This window comes from Juglans microcarpa x Juglans regia, chromosome 2D (assembly GCF_004785595.1).
Source record: "Juglans microcarpa x Juglans regia isolate MS1-56 chromosome 2D, Jm3101_v1.0, whole genome shotgun sequence".
Taxonomy (NCBI): Eukaryota; Viridiplantae; Streptophyta; class Magnoliopsida; order Fagales; family Juglandaceae; genus Juglans; species Juglans microcarpa x Juglans regia.
In genome coordinates, this window is record NC_054596.1 from 41,919,037 (window position 1) to 41,939,072 (window position 20,036).

At 36.8% G+C, this 20,036-nt stretch overlaps 1 protein-coding gene, 1 long non-coding RNA gene, 1 other non-coding gene and 1 pseudogene across 3 annotated transcripts; 3 read left to right on the forward strand and 1 right to left on the reverse strand.

The window, feature by feature from the left end:
• The first annotated feature begins 50 nt into the window (after positions 1–50).
• Positions 51–4,588, forward strand: LOC121249526 (annotated as a pseudogene).
• A 4,122-nt stretch (positions 4,589–8,710) lies between these two features.
• Positions 8,711–10,257, reverse strand: LOC121249906. The gene is made up of 2 exons (XR_005937669.1): positions 9,501–10,257; positions 8,711–9,047 (listed from the first exon to the last, which is right to left on the reverse strand). It is a non-coding gene; the product is annotated as an uncharacterized LOC121249906 (long non-coding RNA).
• A 4,589-nt stretch (positions 10,258–14,846) lies between these two features.
• LOC121249907 (60S ribosomal protein L23) lies at positions 14,847–17,240 on the forward strand. The gene is made up of 4 exons (XM_041148762.1): positions 14,847–15,049; positions 15,136–15,420; positions 16,497–16,538; positions 16,958–17,240. The coding sequence occupies exons 1-4, from the start codon at positions 15,037–15,039 to the stop codon at positions 17,038–17,040; spliced, it is 423 nt and encodes a 140-aa protein (XP_041004696.1). The 5' UTR covers positions 14,847–15,036; the 3' UTR covers positions 17,041–17,240.
• On the forward strand, positions 16,022–16,165 carry LOC121251292. Its single transcript, XR_005937960.1, has one exon. It is a non-coding gene; the product is annotated as a small nucleolar RNA snoR137 (small nucleolar RNA).
• Positions 17,241–20,036: the final 2,796 nt, after the last annotated feature.

Sequence of the window (20,036 nt, forward strand, 5' to 3'; positions counted from 1 at the left end):
TGGGTTTATGTGTGTTCGAAGCAGCTGCTTCTTTCCACTTCCAGTCAAGCATGGAAAAGGACTCCATGCGAGGGATCCTCTCCATGAACTTTCGGACTGCTTTACACAAGGCGTTTAAAATTTGCTTTGACACCTGACAAGTAAAGGAACCAAGTCAACTCCACCCAACCCCAACGGCACCACATTCTTCTATTTCCCATTCCCTTCAAAATTTCCTTTCCCCAACACAATTACCATGAAAAGCATTCAAAAACCTCCCTTTCTTCTCTGCCATTTTCTGTTGCTTTTCTTGCTTCCATTGAAGATCACATCATCACCAAGAACCCAAGCAGAAGCTCTCGTCAAATGGAAAAACAGTCTTTCTCCTCCTTTTCCTCCTCCTCTAGCTTCATGGTCACTATCCAACCTCAACAACCTTTGCAACTAGACAGCCCTGCCACACCAACAGAACAGTCTCCGAGATAAACGTCTCCTACACCTACCTCACTGGAACACTTGCCCATTTCAATTTCAGCTCATTTCCCAATCTCAGTGTCTCACCCGCTTGGGCCTCAACAACAACAATTTAAGCGGATCAATACCACCAGCCATTGGAAACCTCTCCAAGCTCGCTCACTCGGACAAGGAAACCAACAGTTTTGAAGACGAAATTCCTTCTGAGATAGGCCAGTTAATCGAGCTTCAGTATCTCAGCCTTTTCAACAACAGTCTAAATGGCACCATCCCCAATCAACTCAGCAATCTCCAAAAGGTGTGGCACTTGGACCTTGGATCAAACTACTTTGCGTCTCTCGACTTGTCCAAATTTTCAAGTATGGCGTCCGTGACCCACCTGGGCTTGTTCCTCAATTCACTCCAATCTGAATTCCTTGAGTTCATAACGCATTGCCGGAACTTAACATACCTCGACTTGTCTCTTAATTCTCTGACTGGTCTGATACCTGAATCAGTATTTACCAATCTGGATAAACTTGAATGCTTCAATCTCACTAATAATCAGTTCCCAGGACCATTGTCGCCAAGTATTTCTGATCTTTCCAAGCTCAAAGAACTTCACCTGGGAAATAACCATTTCGCTGGTCCAATTCCTTTGGAGATGGGTTTGATATCTGAACTTAGAATTCTTGAATTGTACAACAGTTTGTTCCACGGGAAGATTCCATCCTCTATAGGCCAACTCAGGAAGCTTGATCTTCGAACAAATTTCTTGAGTTCTTCAATTCCTTCTGAGCTAAGCCTTTGTACGAATCTTACCTCTTTGGCACTAGCAGGTAATAATCTCACCGGAGTCCTGCCTTTATCACTGTCTAATCTGATCAAACTTACCGATGGGTTTTTCAGAGAATTTACTTTCTGGTTATATTTCGCCTTATTTGTTCGCCAACTGGACTGATTTGATCTCATTGCAACTCCAACATAACAAGTTGATCGGGAACATTCCAACAGAACTAGGCCTGTTGAAAAAGCTCAATTATCTTTTTCTCTATAATAATTGGCTCTCTGGATCAATTCCTCCTGAAATAGGAAACTTGAAAGATCTGATAGCGTTAGACCTTTCAGTAAACTAATTCCAGGGTCCAATTCCCCTAACATTGTGGAATCTCACAAAGCTTAAAACCTTACATCTTTTCAATAACAATTTTAGCGGCACACTTCCCCTGGAGATTGGAAATATGATGTCGCTGACTACTTTTGATATCAACACTAACCAACTGTATGGGCAGTTGCCAGAGACCATTGCTCAACTAAATAATTTAAAATCATTCTCTGTGTTCAGCAATAACTTCTCTGGCAACATATCCAGTGACTTTGGGAAGTATAGTCCTAGTTTGAGCTATGTCAACTTTTCATACAACAGCTTCTCAGGAGAATTGCCACCTGAATTGTGTAGTGGTTTAGCTCTTGAGAATATTACAGTGGATTATAACCATTTCACAGGATCATTGCCAGAGTACTTGAGGAATTGTGCAAAACTCAGTAGAGTCCGATTTGATGGGAACCAATTCACTGGAGACATCACAAATGCCTTTGGAGTTCATCCAAATCTTGATTTCCTCACTCTTAGTGACAATCTATTTATTGGTCAACTCTCACCGGAGTGGGGAGAATGTGAAACCTCACCAATCTACAGATGGGAATAAACAGAATTTCTGGAAAGATCCCAGTTGAGCTTGCGAAGCTGACTCAATTGCAAGTTTTATGTCTGAATTCCAACCACTTGTCTGGGAAAATTCCAATTGAACTGGAAAATCTAAACCTGCTGTACATGCTCAATCTTAGCAGGAATGATTTGACGGGAGAGATTCCTAGGAGTCTTGGCAATTTGAGTGAGCTTAAGGAACTTGATATTTCTGAGAATAAATTCACTGGCAACATACCCAGAGAGCTTGGGAATTGTGATGGATTATTGAGCTTGGACCTGAGCAACAACAACCTATCAGGTGAAATACCGCCCGAGCTGGGTGACTTGACTTCATTGCAGTACTTGTTGGACCTCAGCAACAATTCACTATCAGGAACTATGCCTCAAAACCTTGCGAAGCTTTCATCATTGGAGAGTCTTAATGTTTCACATAACCAACTCAGGATAAATCCCAACATCATTCTCTAACATGGTTAGTCTACGCTCCATTGATTTTTCTTACAATAAGCTAGCAGGTCAGATCCCAACAAGTAAAGTTTTCAAAGAAGCACCCACAAAAGTTTATGTTGGAAACTCAGGCTTGTGTGGAAGTGCATGACTGAAACCTTGTTATACAGATTCCAAAAAGCAAAAGCACTCTAATACAATTCTCTTAATCGTCATTCCGGTATGCGGCCTCTTCTTTCTTGCAACCATTGTTGCTGGATTCATAAAATGTTACCAGAAAATAAAACTCGGCCATGAAGAAAACAAAAGAGTTGGAGACTCTGATGAGAAGGCCGAATGCATGATATGGAAAAGAGAAAGTAAATTCTTATTCAGTGATGTTGTGAAGGCCACAAAGGACTTCAAGGACAAATACTGCATTGGAAAACAAGGTTTGGAAGCGTATACAAAGCAGCATTGTCGACGGGTCAGATTGTTGCAGTTAAAAGACTTAACATGTCAGACCCCAGTGACATCCTGGCAACCAATTGCAAGACTTTTGAGAACGAGAAAGTGGAACTGGACTAGGGTACACGGGTGAATGTACTTGGTTTATGGTTTCTGCTCCATTAAGGGGTGCATATACATGGTTTACGAATATGTAGAGAGAGGCAGTTTGGGAAAGGTGTTGTACGGGGTGAATGAGAAAGTGGAACTGGACTGGGGTACACGGGTGAATATTGTGCAAGGTGTGGCTCATGCAATTGCATACTTGCACCATGATTGCTTTCCACCAATTTTGCACCGAGACATAATTGTGAATAACATATTGCTCGAGTCAGACTTCAAGCCAAGGCTTTCAGATTTTGGCATTGCAAGATTGTTGGACCCCAAAAAGATAAACTGGACAACAATTGCTGGGTCTTATGGCTACATGGCTCCTGGGAAGCTAAGAATCTAACTGCTACACTTCTGTTCTGGTCATTTCAAGTATTTTTCTTTTTGATGAAATTTCAGGTATTTTTCTTAGAGTAACTTAATTTCCGACATCATTATAGCAATGGTACAATTAAAAAAACAATTCTTTAGTAGTTTATGGGACGTTACAAGTATGAAGTAGCAATGTCTTACAGCCCAAAGGAGTTTTAAAAGGTCCTAGCTTGTAATTAGGTGTTCTCTCTTGTATACTCCGGGCTATGCCTAATTACTTGATTTAATAAATTTCTTCTTACCTATATAAAACAAAAAGAGCTTCTTTAAAGGAAGCAGTACTTATCATATTATGAATTGTTTTTCTCATGCTGTAACCAAATGTACTTGCTTTCTAGTTCATATGTTATCTTTGATAGTGTTTCGGTAACAGTGTTTCATTAACACGCTTTTTATTTTGTTTTATGAATATGCAGAGCTTGCACTCACAATGCAGGTAACTGAAAAATGTGATGTTTATAGCTTTGGAGTGGTGACACTAGAAGTTATGATGGGAAGGCACCCAAGGGAGCTCGTAGTTCCTTGTCATCATCCCAATCGACAATGGCAAAATTAGTCACAGATAATAAAGAGTTTCTTCTAAAGGATGTGCTAGACCAAGGTCTCCCACCACCCACAGGCAAAATAGTAGAGGCAGTGGCGTTTGTAGTAACCGTGGCGTTACTAATGGTAAATTACAATCCAAAGTCACAACCCCCCATGCATTTTGTGGCACAAAAATTGTTATCATTACCAAGTTCACCAACCTTAAAGAAATAAAGCAGAGGGATTAGAGGGTGAGTTGGGATTTGAGTTTCTTTGAGCTATATGCCCCACATATAATAAGATCTCTTTTCCTCTCTGTTTTAAGCCCGATGTTGAGCTGTAGTGGTAAGAACTCTGGACCCCTAACGTTAAGGTCTCGGGGACTCCACCATACTATGTATTAGGATACTACCTCATCCAAAAGGTTTGAGTCTACGTATTAGCGTCTAAGTTATATTATGTTATAACCATTCACCAACCACATTGTATTATCTTTTCAAGGCAGAACATTCTGTTTTTTTTCCTTACTCCCTAATTTTTTTTTATAAGCAAATGATTGTATTAATAAAAATAGACATAACTCAAGTACACAAGAAGGTATACAATATGTGACACCTATCCAGAAAGAAGAAATGCTCAATACCCTAATGTGAAATCCTCGCTTATTGTATAGGTTGAATTTTTGTTACATAACGTTTCATGTACAGAATCTAATTTTTACCATATGCACTTTGCCTGCCATAACCAGATCTAAATGTGACTAGAGTTCAAACATTTTTTTTATAGGTACGAATAAAGTTTTATTGATAATCCCTAGGGGTTGGCTCAAGTGGTAAAATCTTTGGTATTGGTGGTATACTCTCTCCAGATCTAAGGTTTGAATCCACTTGGGTGCAAACAATTTCTAGGAGCCATCAAGCTAGGAGAATTTTCCCTTGAATTACCCAAGGTACACTTGCAGGAAACTCCTTGTCAAGGGCCTGTGCATCTCCGAAATTAGTCAGGACTTTGTTTTCGGACACCCAGTGCCAATAAAAAATAGTTAAGTTTTATTGATTGGAAAGAGGCATTTCCCAATATACATGAAGTATACACAGATTACACCTAGCATTGTCTAGGAACTATAAATGGATACAGGCAAATTATAAAACTAGCCCCATGACAACCACAAAGTTCAATCTCTTCTCCTGCCATAACCAGCCAAATTTGAAAATTTATTTTTCGTTACATTTTTTATTAGTTTTTTTTTATATTTTATTTTATTTTTTTTTTTTCTAAGCTTGTCTTCGCCGACCTTTTTTTTAACCATGTTTGGGTTGCTCTAAACAAAAATCTCATTACAAAATATGCGGTGGTAGAAAATAAGATAAAATGCAGGTAAAAGACCAACTGTAATATTCCTTTGTTTAGCAAGCATGTGAAGTGGAGGGGATAAGGCTCAAAAGAGGAAAAAAATAGGATCCTCCTAAATGCAAAACAGAATGCAGATAGAATGGATGGTTTGAAAGTTAACATATAGTGTTAATTAAGGTAATAAAAAACACACAAAAAGGAACAATACATATAGAAAGAGATACTAACGTTTGTTTGAACGCGCAAGCATACCCGATTTCATCTTGCCAGTGTTGCCACATCTACATTTGCGATATATCCAGAAGAAACGTAAGTGATTGCTACATCCCCAAAAAATCATAACCGATCATACAATCTGCCAAAGACGTAGCATCCGTGTAACACCTCCTTCCCGTAGGATAGAGATATTACTAACATTCATAACATAATGCCCGGTAAAGAGATTAATATCCTGAAATACCTCATTTATTGAAAAACCATAAAAAAATATTAAAACTGAATTGAACATGATTATTTCGAAAACTGAACGTAACGTAAAAGAACATACCTAAACTAATCCTATGAGTGACATAAAAGAAATCTAATTCTTGTGTGAATATCACTTATTTCTTTCTAAGTCTTTATACTAGGTTTATTCCTGGCCATCCAGCTCTGCGTCATTATAGACACCATCTGCGAGAATTAAACATGGAAGAAAACAAGAAGACAAACAAAAATGAGTCGAATACTCAGTAAGTAGCACATCATACCGTAAAATATAATCTGACCTAGCATGGACTTAATTTCTGAAGACTCTTCACAACATATTTACACCATCACAGATTCACAATCATACACATAACATAACTTTCTGAAAACTTTGCATACGTATACATATCATCACAAATTCACATGGTAGATATATATTCATCATTAACATGAGCGGAAGCATACATAATCATGGCAAATATGTAAGGTGAATGCATAATAACTTGTTTATCTTGTTTTAACATGGAGTGAAACACGCTTGGGTCCGTGTTCCACTTAACTGAATAACATGAAGTGAAACACGCTTGGGTCCGTGTTCCACTTAACTAAATCATGGAGTGAAACACGCTTGGGTCCGTGTTTCACTTAACTGAATAATATGGAGTGAAACACGCTTGGGTCCGTGTTCCACTTAACTGAATCATGAAGTGAAACACGCTTAGGTCCGTGTTTTACTTAATTGAATAGCATGGAGTGAAACACGCTTGGGTCCGTGTTCCACTTAACTGAATCATGGAGTGAAACACGCTTGGGTCCGTGTTTCACTTAACTTGTGGTTAACTACGCTTGAGTCCGTGGCACTGTATTAAAACTTCTTATCTTTCTTAATGCATGAGAATCCATTAGGCTTCATGAATTTTCTTAACATGGCATTTTCTTGTACATGACATAGCATAAAATGATATAACATAACATGATCTGAACATTATATGACATTCCATGGCATACATGATTTAAGAACTACATGAACATGACATACATGATCTAAGTACTACATGGCATACATGATCTAAGTGTTACATGAGCATGGCTTGCATAATCTGGCTATTCTATTACATGGCATACTTGACTTGAATTACTACATGAAAATCTCATGACTTTCATATGATCTTAGTACCATTCCATCAATCAAACAAATTTATTCATTAAAGCATAATCTCATATTTCATCAAGATCGTGAAAGGAATCTAACCTTGACTTGTCTCTTAGCATAACGTAGATAACCATCATAAGCACATCATATTTTCATACATAACAATAATAACAATCATATTCACAGCACGCATGCATTTGTATGATCATACTATTTACCTCTTAGCGTTGCTTCCTGATTTCCATCTTGTAGCGCGTTACCTATAGGAGGTACTAGGTGTTACTAATTTCCTAGCAAAACGTGTCGTAATGCTCTACGTAATTAGATACGTATAATGGAATTTAACTAAAATAATAGGCTCCATAATATACTTTAAAATCCTTTAAATACCTTTTATAAAAAATTGTCTATAGGCTCTTAATTATTCAAGTAGATAAAGTCTATGTAAAAGTAATGTTTTTCTGAGAATATAACCAACCCAATAAAATACTAAAACATGTTTTTGTTGAGCACCACTAGCCCACTTTAAACCATAAAACAGTTTCTGTCAACCCAAGTTCATCCACTTCAATTATCATATCTAGTCCTTTAAATATAAAATAGTAGAAAATATCTACATATTATGTATTTTATAAAATAGATTTTGCAACTCAGGTTTAATAATATTGAAGGCCCACACAGAAAACAGTCTTCTAAAATAATAAGCCAGTTTTGTAAGATTGGGTCCAGCTTAAAACATGGCCCGTGTAGATACTAGGCCCTCTTCAAGTTTATAAGGCTCCTGGCTAAAAGGCTTAAGGCCCATAGCCCATTCTAATATCAGTAAAGTAAAAGCCTCAAGGGCTGAGAAAGAAATGCTCCTGAGAGGAGCATCATGCGACGGAAGGCAACTCACCGAGAGAGGGACCGAGTGCGACGGCGGCTCTGGGTGGCTGGGAGTGACCGGCGACGCAACTGGGGGGGGTCCCTATGGTGGTGCGACACCGAGAGAGGGAGAGAGAGAGAGAGTTTAGAGAGAGAACCATCAAACCGAAAAAAAACACTAGGGAGAGAAAATGGTGGCTGACGGCGATGGGCTTACCGGAAGGGAGTGGGCTCGACGGGGTTGGGCTGGCCGGCAATTTCTGGCACCGTGGGTGGTGCTCCGACGTCCTATGGTGGTCGGCAGTGGCTGGGCAGAAATAAGGCTTGTGCGAAATTGTTGTTTCTCTGGGTATTTCAATGTGTTTAAAACAGAGGCTTTGTGGGTTTCTTATAGGCGATGGGAGGGAAACCTTCAGGAGATTGGCTGACATTTGAAGTTGCCTAGATTTTAGGAACCTATTTCTACGAGGATACAGATTCTGAGAGGATTTCAAGAGTTTGAGTTGGAGTTAAACTCAAACTGGAAACCGAATCTAATACGGGAACTTAATGGATAACGTATACGAAGGTTTTGGATAGGGAATGAATCACTAATTTAATCTATCTGTTAGCACATTTTTTAAAATGATAATAAAAGTAAAATCTAATAAAATAATAATAATAATATGAACAATACATAAAATCTATCTTATGGTCTAATCTTAAGATCGGGATGTTACAATCCATCAAGCTAGAGAAACTTTGCGTTGGGATGTCTTCCCAAAGCTAATTCTTTTTTTTTTTTTTTGGAAGCTGTCAGCTTCTATGTGTGTAGCTGTTTGCACAGATAGCTTTAAACCTCCAGTTGAGATAAGAGATATATCAAGGATGCTGCTGTATACAACGAGGATGGCCAGGCTGCTACAGTGAAATTTGGACCAGCTTCTAGCTTCTATGAAGCTTGAACCTGAACAGATTTACGCTCTGCCAAAGATAGCAACTCTCTGTCGTGAGGCCAGAAGAGCACTCCATGCTCGCAACCTGGAGGCATGGCAGGTTGAATGCTGTCTGGGTTCAGAAGAAAAAGTATTTTGTGTAACAATCAATAATGGACGTAAAATTGCAATTTGCTGCGACCTTAGGCATCTGTCCACAACAGTCAATATACAACACAATTAAGTCATTAAACACAAAAAATAACATACCTGTACAAAGGTTTGGGCAGCCATATTCTGCATGAAGATCTGGAAAATACGTTTTGCATAATCTTGGCTCGTCAACTTCTTGACAAACATAGCCCAGCACTACCCAATTATCCCAGAAATCATATACCACTGAAGTAAAAGAGAATAAAACATCTTTTAGTTAGCAAATTCAAGCAGAAGTGGGTACATTGTGAGTGTCACACATATAGCCATGATTCAAGAAGATTGGTAGACTCATGTAGCTTCTTCTTGGTGCACTTGAACAAGACATTATACACGAGATCGAATCGAATCAAAGTAGTAAGCATACGTAAGTGGCAGGAACTACCCAAGTGATATCTTTCAAACAGGCACTTATCAGGAAAAGAAAAAGAAGAAAAAGAATATATCTTACAAACACGCCGAGGCTAAACTTCAGTAATTCATGGATTCTAAGGCTTCCTTTGTTTTCATCTCATCTCATCTCAGGCCTAAGTCTGGCAAGAACAACACGGTCTAATACCCACTTGCCAGTCAAGATAGTCCTATCAACTCAATCAGTAGCATGAGATTCGAAGTAGAATTAACTACCAACAAGAACCATTACTCAGATTGGGCAAAATTATTCGACTTCATTCCTCGATCTTTCCCTTCAATGCCGATGGGGGTAGGTTTGATCCTGGATTTAGTGCAAAACCATTTAGTCCCTGGAATTGAACAATTCGAATATATCGCAACTCTTATTGCAAACCACCTCCTCAGTCTCCTTCGTATACCACAGCGATGGCATCGTGGACCGCCCATCTATAAAAGCCTCGCAGATTTCTGCACACATTCGCATTGTCCGAACCAGAGACGAGGACATCCCTATCCGCGGCAGGGCTTGAATTCCCACTAACCGTCGAGGACCGGGAGGGTATGGAGTCGGACACAGCGTCTTCGAGGCAGACGTAGAGGTAAAGGGCGGTGGGGTTCTGATCGAAAATTTTGGTTTTTGAGCTGAGTCGGAATCTGAATGACGGTGGAGGTCAAGCTGGAAAATCATGAGTCGCCAGGCGGAAAGGATGGTGGAGATAAGGAGGCCCGGAGAAGGGAAGGGAAGGGCTTGGCGGCAGGTGGGATTTGGTTGAGAGACGCTCAGGTGGTAGGTGTGTGCGCCTGATGCTATTGATCTTGCTCTGTATACAATATCATATTCAATTAATAAAGAATAAATACAAATAAAAGTTATTATTGAAAATATTCTTTTTTACACATAATGTAACATCATCTAAATCACACATCTTTTCAAGTGAGTATTAGAAACAATTAATTAGAAGTAGTTATACAGTGAATGAAAAATATATACTGCTACAATGACTTCTCTCTAATATTACTCATTGATAAAAAATATATAACCGTACTCTTCGCACACTCCAAACGTAATTTTTTTTTTAAACACAGTACAAGGTGTGCTGCAGCTGTAACACACATTGGCTGCAATAAAGATTTTCCCTAAAAAGAGAGTTGGTTATATTTTACATGAAAATATCCACTCTCTATCTAGATTCGGCTTATTCAATTGACTAATCATATACTTACAATTTTTTTTTTTTTATCATCTAACTACCTTTTTTTAACTCTTTAAATTTAGATTAAAAAGTTTATAACATCACGTTCTAGAAAATAAATTTAATCAAATAACGTAATCATGTAATTTTAATTAAAAATAAATTTAATTTTATAAAAATTGACATTCTTTTATTTTTTGAGTAAATTTTTATAAAATTGAATTTATTTTTAATTAATCTACATGATTACGTTAGTTGATTGTATTTATTTTCTTTTAAATTATGTAAAAAAATCATATTCTAAAATTTTTAATCGAGATTCAAATAATAAAAAAGAAAAAAAAATTAGATAATAAAATAGTAATAAATGAGCTGTAAGTATTATTGGATTATCCTTTTGGTAATTAGGTTTTAGTCTTACATGGTTAAGGAATGAGAGTCTCGAGATCACAACTAAACCGTGAGGAAAATCCTTCTTCCTTCCGTTCAAGCGCGGGTAAAAATTAACGAATTGACCGACAAATCTCCATCTTTATCTTTAGTCATTTGTTACATTGCTTGCACAGGATGGCCTCAGCCTGGTAATTTGTTGTTCCTAACTCCTCTCAAAGCATCAACTATGTAGTCTTCTCGCATTCGACCAATGAGTCGTGTAGTCTCACTTGGTCTAGTGCATTAATGCAACATTTGAAGCCACTTTTTACTTCAAATCAAAGTGGCAAATTTTTTTTTCTCGTCTTTGCCCTTGCCATCCACCATTCATTTGAACATGTCTAGTTTCATAGGCATTTCACCACTCGTACTTCCATCACCTCTGAGCCAAATAGGCATCCCCTTTCAATCACGTCCAATCTAAAAAAAGAATGCATTTTCCTTCTTCCCTCCATCCAAAGATTGTTAAGAATAGGAGATCTTGAGAAACCGCCCCTAAATCCAGTGAGGAAATCCTTTCTTCATTAGTTCTCCTTGTGTTGACTGAATGCTCATTCCTCTCTTGCTTGGATATTGCAAAATAATGACAATGATGACAATTTTGATAAAGTGAGATTAAGTGTTAAGGGTTAGTTTGGTGTATGAGAATGATGAAATAAATGAAAAGTAAAGGAACTTCAATGCATGCAAAGGGCGCTATAGTGGAGGCACTAGAGTTGGTACCACTTTGGTATATGGAATTAGGGTTTGGAGGATGGTATGGCTAGGGTTGGACGGAATCTTTGGAGATTGGCTTAATTGGATGATTGAGAGATTTAATGAATGTTACTTAAATCTTGGATCTCAATATAAAAGTGTATGGCCGGCTATATAGATGGATATGGAAGGAATTAGGGTTCCTAAAGTCTAGGAACACTAATATGGTAAGTATGACTTTCAGCTAAGGCAAAATGTATAAGGAAAGATTTGTGGTAGCCGAATATGGAAGTGTATTTCGCTAAGGCAAATTGGATGGAAGGAAAGAATTTATGGAAGATATGGAAAATATAAATAGTAAGACAAACACAAGTGTTGGTCGACAATATGGTATGCAAGGATCAAATGAACAATGGAATTGATGAACACAATGAACACTAAAGAACTTAAATGAACAAAAGATAGATAATCAACTATGATTCACAAATTGCACATAGTTGAAAGAAAACCTCATACATTGATAACTTGAATCACACATATTCAATGAATTGCAAGGTAATGATCATCTTTTTAGAATTCACGAATTACACCTAAAATGCTCAAGTGCAAAGGCACCGAATTATGATCTCATAAACAAATAATCTTCCTCTAGGGTAATTGTCAAAAGATGTAAAGTAAATGACTAAGGGTCCTATTTATAAAGATTACAAAGTGAAAACTCTCAAAATGTCCCTTGAAAAATAATTAATTAAATGAAATAAGAAATAACTAAAAAACAATAAGATAGTAGTGGACGGGCTAAGGTGGCCCGTGGCATGCTAAGGCCCATGAGTGGGCCATGTTGACTCTTGGTGGGCACGGCATGGGCCGTGCATGGCTGGTTGATAGGCACGACATGAGGCCGTGAATGGCTGGTTGATGGGGGTGACAGGGTGCCACGCATTGACTCGCTGGATGGCATGACAGGGTGTCGTGCATGGCCTGTTGATGGGTGTGATAGGGTGCCACACATAGGCTTACTAGATGGCACGACACAATATCGTGCATGGCTGCTGCATAGCCCAGGCAAGTGGCCACATGGGATGGCCTCAGCGTAGCCATATGTTATAGCGCTTGCAAAGGGTGGGTTTGGCATGACCATTTGAGAAATTAAGGCTTCGTTTGCTTCCTAAACTTTTCTCAACTCATCATTACAACTTTTTCAAATTTCAATATAAAATATAATAAACAATTCAACTTTTTCAAATCCTAAAATAATAATAATATTAAAAAATAATATTCTAATAATAATTTATCATCTAAACTCAACTCAACTCAACTCAATTCAACATCCAAATGCAGCCTAACTCTTCTCGCAAGTAATAAAGTTCAAATCATCTTCAAAGTCACTATTGTTGGGAATAAGAATAGATAGCGGTCCCCACTCACAAAATCATCGTAAACAACTGTATGAAAAGAAAGAGTCATTCGATTATACTATTGGCATTCACCATTCGATCAGCATAATGAACACTTAACAAATATATACACATACACACACATGCGTACATATATATCCTACGTTCACACTTACCAGAAAATCAAACATGTGACTTGTACGTACATGTTTAACCAGTCTACACCAACAAGACTTGGTCAATTAAAGCACTCTCAATAGATTATTTATCTTATCCTTTAAAATATATTACTAAAATTCATTTTTTCTATTTTACATACTGTAATTATTATTTAACTACTATTTATTGACGTGGCTAATGAATTATATTTATTTTAAAATAATTTTTTACAATATTATGAATCATTATATCAATATATAAATTTTGGAAAAATATTTATTACAGCGGGCTGCAGCACACCCTGTGCTATGTTTAAAAAAAAAAAAATTGCATGTGGAGTCTACGGAGAGTCTCATAAATTTTATTATATAAAGTTTTCGTGTACACCAAACATTTTTCTAAGAAAAAAGCTAAATACAGTCGGTGTGCGTAAACGTGGGGGAACAGCTGCTGATGTGGAAAATGAAGTGCACCGTTTTGTGTCTTCGGTAAAACGTTTTGTTTCATTTCGTCTCAACCCTTCGAACTCTTCCTCCCTTCAAAGACCAAGACCAGAGTCTCCCTCCCTTCTTCTCCACCTCTCCCTCCCTTCGAAGACTACTAAGTTGCAAAGGAAACCTGAGATTTTCTGCATCCATTACTCTTGAATATTTAGGTTAATCTTTTAAAGAATAAACTTGATCAGATCTACCGACAATCACAAGGATCGAAAAAGTAACAAATATGGAGAGAGGGAGGGGGTGCGGGGGGATCCAAATGTAAATGGATATTGTGGATCAAATTCGTGCGATTCAGGAGCTCAGAGACGCTTATTGAGCTGCTTAAAGGCGATCTGAACTGCAGCGAGAGGAACAACAATCAATTTGGTAAGAGAAAAAAGAAAAATAGAGTAGAGGAAAGTGAGGATTGGATTCGACGGAGGAACGAACCTTTTGGTGATGATGATCATTGGTCAAAGATTGACCGATCGACAACGCATTAGATTTGATCTGTTAACGATTGAGCTTTTTTCTTTTTTTTTTTGGGGGAGGGGGGGGGGGGGGGGGGGGGGGGGGGGGGGGGGGACACTAACTAACGCTGCACTTTACTAATTGCAATCAGAGGAAGTGAAAAACAACTCTCGTCAATGACTCTGTTTGCGTCCGTTTGGGTCTTCTTCCTACACATGCCTCAGACTGGGTTCATGTAATCTGCTCTTTTGGTTTCTCACAAAGATCACTTGAAGACTATAGACCCAACTCCTTACGGACACATCCACCTGAAAAGAGAGCACACATCCACTTGAAGACCATGGAGATGAAGACGAGCTCGAGAAGACCATTGAAGACAAAGACCCATTCCCAACCAAAGAAGAATTAATTCGAGATTTATTTTCTTTGCCTCTGTCTGTCTTTTTATTTTTGTCTATTTTTGTGTATTTTTGTTTTATATTAAATATATTGGACGACTCCCCCGCACTTACCCGTTACGACTGCTGTTTTTCTAATAATAAATAGCGTGTAGTTTACTTCCAAAGAAAAATAATAAACGTACAACAATTAATCCGAAAGGCGGGATAGATTTCAATGTATATCCAAACACCCCTAAACCCTCGCAAACCCTAGAACCACAGTAGCAGAGCGAGCCGCCGTCACGCATATATAGCCCGCCATTAACGTTCTCCAAAGGGCAAGCGTGTGAGAGCGCAACGCGCAGGCAAGCGATCAACCGATCGACAATGTCGAAGCGAGGTGCGTATCGCTTTTTGTCATTTTATTGCACTTTCTCGTCAACCAAATAGTACTTTTCACTTCTAAAATTCTTCCACTTTTTACAGGTAGGGGTGGATCTGCGGGGAATAAGTTCAGGATGTCTCTGGGTCTACCGGTGGCTGCCACGGTTAACTGTGCTGACAACACGGGGGCGAAGAACCTGTATATTATATCGGTGAAGGGAATCAAAGGGAGGTTGAATCGGTTGCCCTCCGCCTGCGTGGGAGACATGGTCATGGCCACCGTCAAGAAGGGGAAGCCTGACTTGAGAAAGAAGGTCCTTCCCGCCGTCATCGTCCGCCAGCGGAAGCCCTGGCGCCGAAAGGACGGTGTCTTCATGTACTTTGAAGGTACACGTCCGAAAGACGTCGTTTTTCTCGCCAGTTTTTTTTTTTTTTAATGTCTGATCTTCTGTTGCATACTGTCTTAAAGGAGCCCCGTCACGTTTGTTAAGAACTAGCGTTAGAAAAAAAAACACGGTTAAATGACCGATCAAGAATATATATATATATATATATATATATATATATATATATATGCAGTGTAAATGTGCCATGGTTTAGTTGGTTTGGAAGATTACAGTAGCTTAGGAGTTTTGTTTTCTGTATAAGATTTTGTGGGCTCCCCTGGATTGTGGAGAATATGTGACGTAGTCAGCTGATTTATACTCGAGTGGAATTGGTATTTTTGGTTCACTGGTGTTTCTGTATTTGTGGTTCTATGGATTTGTGTAGTTGACACTGAATTCTTTTTTCAATGAAGGGCGGTCTCCCAGTGGAGCCTTCAGATTGCAACATTCTTAATCATACTTGTGCTTGGTTTTATTAGAGTTTATCACGCTTTTTATTGTCAGGATTCTGTCATTTGGTTGAGTTAGTATTTTATTTTCATTTTTCTATCCCCTTTCATGTTCTTCATCTAGCAGTGCTTGCCTATTGGTCATTTTTTTAAGTTGCTTCTATATAAAAGAAAAAGATGACTGCCCAATTAACTAGTTGGTCGTTCATTGTTAGAAGCATACATCAAAGAAAATACCAGCTTTAAACAGCATGATGTTCATCTCTTGCATTGTGTTACCTGTCTCCTGGTAAATGTATTTCCTAGAAATGGTTGATGCCTTTTCCTATTGCTTTGTTTGGTTAAGCGCTTCATGTAGCGGGGTGACCCTTGCTACAAAATAGATGGGAATGAAGGTTTTTTTTATGATTGAATGAAAGCAATATTTTGAATGGATCGCTAAGTTTGTAGCTTGGCCTTGGGCTGTTTTGACAAAAGATTGTGAATATTGTGATCCTAATTAAGATACTCTTTCTTTATATTCATTTTTTCAGTCATTTGGTTGGTAGATGCCACATATTTGCTTATTCATTCACTTCTTACAACCGGCTACCTTCAGTTTCTGAATTCTTGTTTTTGGTTTTTGCAGATAATGCTGGGGTCATTGTCAATCCCAAGGGAGAAATGAAAGGTATCATCATCTGTTATATCTGTTCTATGAAATGCTATAACCTGAAGCTTATCGGGAATCCTTTGATCTTAGTCACTTCTCATAGTTTTAGTTTAATTTTTAATTTTTTTAACTTGGGTGGGGTAATGGGTACCTGCAAATCCTGGGGAACTTGCATCTCTATAAGCGTGTTTAAGTTTATGTCTGTTACTGTGTTTATAAAGAAGAATTGGTTGTTTTTTATTTATATAGTTCAGTTATTTATTTGGTGGTAAGGCAGATCTTATTCACATTTAGCAGAAAAGATGATAGCTTTTCCAGGCACAATTGTCGTGTTGGTTGTCCAGAAAGCAATCTCATTTAGCTGTAAATTATGGGGTCTCTCGTTTTCCTCCTTTTTTATTATGATTTTGATGGGGTTGCTCTTGTGATTATTGTAGGTTCTGCTATCACCGGCCCAATTGGGAAAGAGTGTGCTGATCTCTGGCCAAGAATTGCGAGTGCTGCCAATGCTATTGTCTAAAAATGAATTCTAAGCTACTGGTTTCATGATTTGTTGGTGATTGTAGGTTTTGAATCCTGTTTTGGGAGTTTTCTTTGGCTTATATAGTTGGAGTTTCTTTTGGCTTATATAATCATTCCGTGTTTAGGACAACTGTGATGGTTAGATAGTTGCAACTGTTCAAGTTTTGATTGCAATTTAGGTCGCCATTCTAATATTCATGCAGTCTTTGCATCGTTGTTAGTGATTTCAGCTTGGCATTTGCCTCCCTTCAGTGAAAGCAAGTTTTGTGTGTTGATCAGATGGTGTTGCGATTTTCACCAACACAATGAGAAAATGAATGGGACTTAAATTTTTGGATAATGAATCGATCTTAACATGCCCATGAACTTTTGGAGCGAAACAGAGAAACTCAAGGGGAAAACAATAGTAGCAAATTGTATTAACTAATATGAAGGTTTCTTTCACATTGTAAGCCCCTTGAAAGGTTTTTTCCTTGGCATTTTACACAGAAATTCCAATCCTGTATACATCTTGGAAATTAAGATGCTCGTTTTGTTATACAAAATCAATCTATCTCATTTCATAATAACAGTACAACTTTCATAAACTCTTATATAAAATATAATAAACAATTCTAACTTTTTAAAATTTCAAAATAAAAATTATATTATAATAATATTTTATTCAATTTTCAACCAAATATTTTATCTCATTTTATCTTAACGGCGCAACCAAACGAGACATGTTGAATGTTGCGTTTGTAATGAATGGGATCGCAAAAGCTATAAAACAAGCGCGGACCTCATCAAAACCATAATCTTTCTTAAAACAAAGCACTACCTTTTGCAAATTCAAGCGTTAACAATTAAGAAAAAAGTAACATCTATGATGAAAAAGAAGGAAAATTAAAAACCAGTCTATATATATACCAATGTTGACATGTTCGAAAACTCCTCCAACGGTAATGACAAACAACAGGGAAAACGGAAAATAGACTGCAGCAGTTGCTCCAGTGAATGGGGAAAGCATTCCAAATTCAAGGTATGAAATATGCACCTAAGAAGATAAGAGCAATGAGCCTTAATTTGGCCAATTCTCTTCAATTAAGGTGTTATTCGAGAACCCCAAGTGGCTGTTCACCCCGAGATAAAAAGCAGATGGACACTGGACGGGGAATTTTCTAACCAGTTATCTCGATGTACGCATTCTCGATGTGCCTAACAAAATTGTGGAACCAACATGTTGGTTTTAGACTAATAGACTGAGGTAGGTATACCCTCCAGCAAAGGCCCTTAAGGTCCCTAAAGTAGAAAACCTTAGTTGGAAATTTCAAATTTATAGCTCTGGCAAGAAAAGAGGAAAAAGAAATATATTAAACAGTATTTCATCTTATCTCATCATTATAATTTTTTTAAATTTTCACATAAAATAAAATATAATAAATAATTCAACTTTTTTTAAATTCTAAAATAATAATAATAATATTAAAAAATAATATTTTAATAATATTTTTTTTACCTTTTATCTAAAATTATTTCGTCTCATTTCTGAATCCAAACTAGCCTAGAGGGAGGAACATGAGTCCAACTCTCAAAGTAGAATCTCAACAATTGCTCCACCCAACTGGAATTTCCCATATGCTAATGTTGGGATGAATATTGCACTAAAAAGGATGATAATGGTGAAAAGTAATGTTTAGATACATGCCTAGTGTGCACAAGTTTCGCCCAAGTAATTTAAAAAAAAAAAAAAAAGAAGAAAAAAGCAAACGGTCATGAAAAAGTAAATTTTTTGAGGGATTTAGTTTTTGAGATTTGTTAAGTGCAAGCGGTTTGGCACATCAAATTGTGTACCAACACTTACATAAATTTTTTTATTACAAAAATAAATAAATAAAATAATATAATTGTAAACGATTCTGCGCACTAATACTTGCATCTATTCAATATGATTGGTCAGAGACTCAAAATGTAAATTTTATTGAAAACAGTGATAATTTAAATTTAGAATATGAAGGCAACAATATTAGTACGCAGATTGGTACGCAAACTTACTTATACGTAGCAAAACTCATAAAAGAATGCCTTATATTTAACATTGGTATGCGATTTAGTTCATAAAATTACTTGCAAAAATATTTTTCTTTTTTTTTTTTTTCTAAAAAACTTGCATGAAACTTTGCACATTCTAAGAGCATTGATATTGAATTAGCCAAATATCTTTTCATCTTCAAATTTAGCAAATATCATCCATATTTACTCCACATTGAATTAGCTAAATTGTTTTCATCCAAACTATGAGCTATAGTAAATCTATTCTTCTTTTCAAATATGAAAAGAACTATAGCAAATCTAAAATTATTTTTTGAGATTATTATATTATAGATATGAGATTTTTATTTATATGAGATTTTATCATCTATATACATATGAGATTATTATATTATAGATTGTTAGATTGTGAAAATGAAAATGAATATGATTGTTGGAGGTTATTGAAGATTATAAAAATAAAATATAAATTAATTAAAATAATAAAAAATAATAATAATTTATTATTATAGAGAGAAGGGGTGTTCATCCGAATCCGGATATCCGGATGCTAAAATCCTGGCGGTTATTCGCCCAGATTAATCTGAATTTAATCCGGGCGGATAACCGGATTATAACCGGATAAATCTGGTTTTTATTTTATTTTATTTTTAAACACTTTAAAACTTTAAAAAATGTTTATATCGCACTTGTTTTTTTTTTTAAATTCTGATATGCTTAAATTGGCCAGATTGTTTTAAAAAAATAATTTACACACTTTTTAAAATATTTTTATAAAAAAAAATCAATTAACAAACAAAATAAATAAAAATGCAAAATAAATAAAATTGTTGTTACATCACAATGCAAAACATAAATTTACAAAAAATAAAATAAATAATAATACATCACAACTAATTAACTAAAACATAAATTTACAAATAACAAAAGAAATAATAATACATCACAACTAATTAAACTAAA